The following is a 2,687-nucleotide window of genomic DNA, read 5'->3' as shown; positions in this document are numbered from 1 at the left end:
GTCCCTATCTCACTGTGTGACCGTGGGCAAGACTCTCAACCTCTCTGGGCCTTGATATCTCCCACTATATCTCGCCCGACTTGGCCAGGTAGCATGGAGGACCCCACCGTCCCAATCAGAAATAGCTGCAGACCAGAGAGAAACAGAACCTTCCGCCCCTGACTTCCTGACTCCCAGTCGCTGGAAATTGACCCAGATGCATGCGCGGTGGCTGGACGTACCTTGGAGAAGCAAGGTCTTGGAGCTCTTTCAGCAAGTTCTGGTGTCGCAGGATTGAGAGGATCCGCTCATCTGCAAGGAAGGAGGGTGTTATGGGCCGAGGCCAGAGGGCAGCCGAGGGAGAGATTGCCATCGACAGTTTCCGCTGAGCACAGGGACTTCACTCTGGAAACTCAACGCCTGGGTGGCAGCGGCCAGATTGGGCCTTGCGATAACACTTTTGAATGACCCCCTCTCCCAGGTGCCGATCAGTCTTCTACCAGCAGAAAGGTCAGCCACTGTCCCGGCACCCCGACCCTGGCCCGGGGAGGGCAGGCCCGAGGGGGGTACCCACCTCCATGCCTGGGCTCGCGCTGGCCGATCCCCCCGAGTGCCCTTTCTTCATTTTTCTACCTATTGGTTTCCAACTTTTCTCTGAACTGCCAACCCCAGTGCTAATGTTGGCTCCGTCCAACAGCTGCTCAAAACTTGACTGCCTGCTTAGCAAAGCTTTCCCCTCACGCCCACCCGCAATGCTCCTTTTTTCATCACATATCTACAAGGTGTGTGCCAGGTGCCAGCAGCTGTTCTTGGCACGGGGGATACAGCACACAAAATCCTTGTCCGCAGGGAGCTCGAATTCTGATGGTTGCTGTTCCAGCCCTGGTTTCATTCTGCTCAGAGTCCTAACTGTGTTCCTATTTGTCCCTCTGCCCGTCTGTATGCTCCAGGAGTACAGGGCCTGGACTGCCTACCACTCAGACTACAGCACAGGCCTGGGCGAGGCTGGCACTATCAGGGACAGTTGAGTTAAATCACTGAATTCCATCAAGAGCCACACACCCCTGTCCTAGCCTTCCAGCCCAGCAGGCAGCAGCCCCTCCCCCCAGCCTGGCCCATACCTCCTCGGAGTGTCTCAAAGCACTCCTGGCTCACAGGCATGGGGCTGGGCTTGGAGAGCGTGTCAGAGATGACCTCCACGATGCACTTCATCACCTGGAAAGACAGTGGGGCGGCTGGGGTGGGTTGGGGCCTGGGACTCAGCCCCTAAGGCTCCGGGGCAGATTTCTAATGAGGACATAAGGGCATTTGCTCTTGTCTTCGAGAGTCCATGGCTGCCTGGCTCAGGGGCACAGCTCTGCCTTCTCAGACAACAATAGTCATGATAAGAGAAAACCCTTATATGGTACTTGGGCGCCAGGCACTCCATTCCCCAGGCCAGCAGGTGCCCCTCTAAGCGGGGTGGGTACCTGGGGCCTTCTCATCTCCAGGGGTTTCTCTAATGATGGGGAAGCTGCTCCCGGGCACCAGACATCTGTTCTGCAACAGCATCTCAGTCGTGCAGATGCCCAAACAACCAGCTATGTCCAGGGAGCCTTTCTGGACCACCCAGAGGAGAACAGAGACCTCCCCTGGCTCTACCCTGGCTGGAAACAGGACTTGGACAACTGTCCCTCAACATCCACAGTGCTGTCACATGCAGGGAGTGACAGCCTCACCGTCTGGCTCCACATTCACCCAGAGATGAGTCTGCTGGCTGGAGGTGGGCACACATTGGCTACCTCTGGTGTCCATCCCAGGCCAACAGCAGCCCTCTCTCTCTGAAAGGTGCTGTGGATAACTGGGCACCTGATAAATGCATAGTGGAGGATGGTACCAACTCTAGTGTGGTATCCTCGCTGTTACCTTGGGAACGACCTCTCTGAGCCTCAGTTTCCTCACTTGTGAAATGGGAGAGAGAAGAACCTCCCAACTCCCTTCCCAGGATGACAAGGCACCGACGGGAAAACACTCTATAAAGCGTGAAGTGCCACACACACACACACCCAGGGAGAGATACACAACTCCCAACCTGCTTCAGCTGGCTAGAGCGGGGGCGGTGGGGAGGGGGGGGGGGGCAGGAGGTGTCAGCCAGGCAATGCTGGTCGGGAGAGAGGGAGTGGAAGGCTGTGTCTACGGGTACCAAGGCAACCTGTCCAAGGATCCAGGGCAGCAGGCTGGCAAACAGGCTGTACAGCTGTCAGCATCCTGGGGATGGAACATTCAGGTCTTTATCAGCTGTTCTGGTGCCCCTGACCCCAGGCTCCTGAGTACAATACAGTGACCTCAATGTCTTCCGGGAGGGACCTGGCAAGGAGGGCCCTTCAGCCGGTGCCTTGCATGTCCCTGCAACCCCAGACCTTGCACTGGGAATAGCAGATAACCAGGAGATCGTGAGAACAGACTCTGAGAGAGAGAGAGACTGGGTCTGGATCCCAGGAACCATGGGGAGATTAAGAAGGGGAGCTCTAGAAATAACAGCGCCCATTTACTGAGGACCTACTGTGTGCCAGGTACCTCACCTCTGATTCCTCACAACTCCCCACAAAGGAAATATTATTACAGATGGGAAAGGATGTTAAGGGATTTCCCCAAAACCTCACAGCTACAATGAGTGGTAGAGGTAATACTGCAGGCCCGTCTGCCACTGAAGAACAGGAAACACGACT

The 2,687-nt window shown here is 56.3% G+C and overlaps 1 protein-coding gene across 1 annotated transcript in view; it reads right to left on the bottom strand.

Moving 5' to 3' along the window:
* Positions 1 to 2,687, bottom strand: part of CHGA (chromogranin A) — a 16,385-nt gene that overhangs the window by 11,891 nt on the left and 1,807 nt on the right. The window contains exons 3-4 of the mRNA XM_023764102.1: positions 1,101 to 1,194; positions 193 to 291 (exon numbers count right to left, since the gene is read on the bottom strand). Of these exons, the coding sequence (XP_023619870.1) occupies positions 193 to 291; positions 1,101 to 1,194 (193 nt within the window). The remainder of the gene's footprint in view (positions 1 to 192; positions 292 to 1,100; positions 1,195 to 2,687) is intronic.

The sequence above is a fragment of the Myotis lucifugus genome, unplaced genomic scaffold (assembly GCF_000147115.1).
Source record: "Myotis lucifugus unplaced genomic scaffold, Myoluc2.0 scaffold_316, whole genome shotgun sequence".
In the NCBI taxonomy this organism is placed as follows: domain Eukaryota; kingdom Metazoa; phylum Chordata; class Mammalia; order Chiroptera; family Vespertilionidae; genus Myotis; species Myotis lucifugus.
This window is presented reverse-complemented; position numbering and strand designations above follow the sequence as displayed.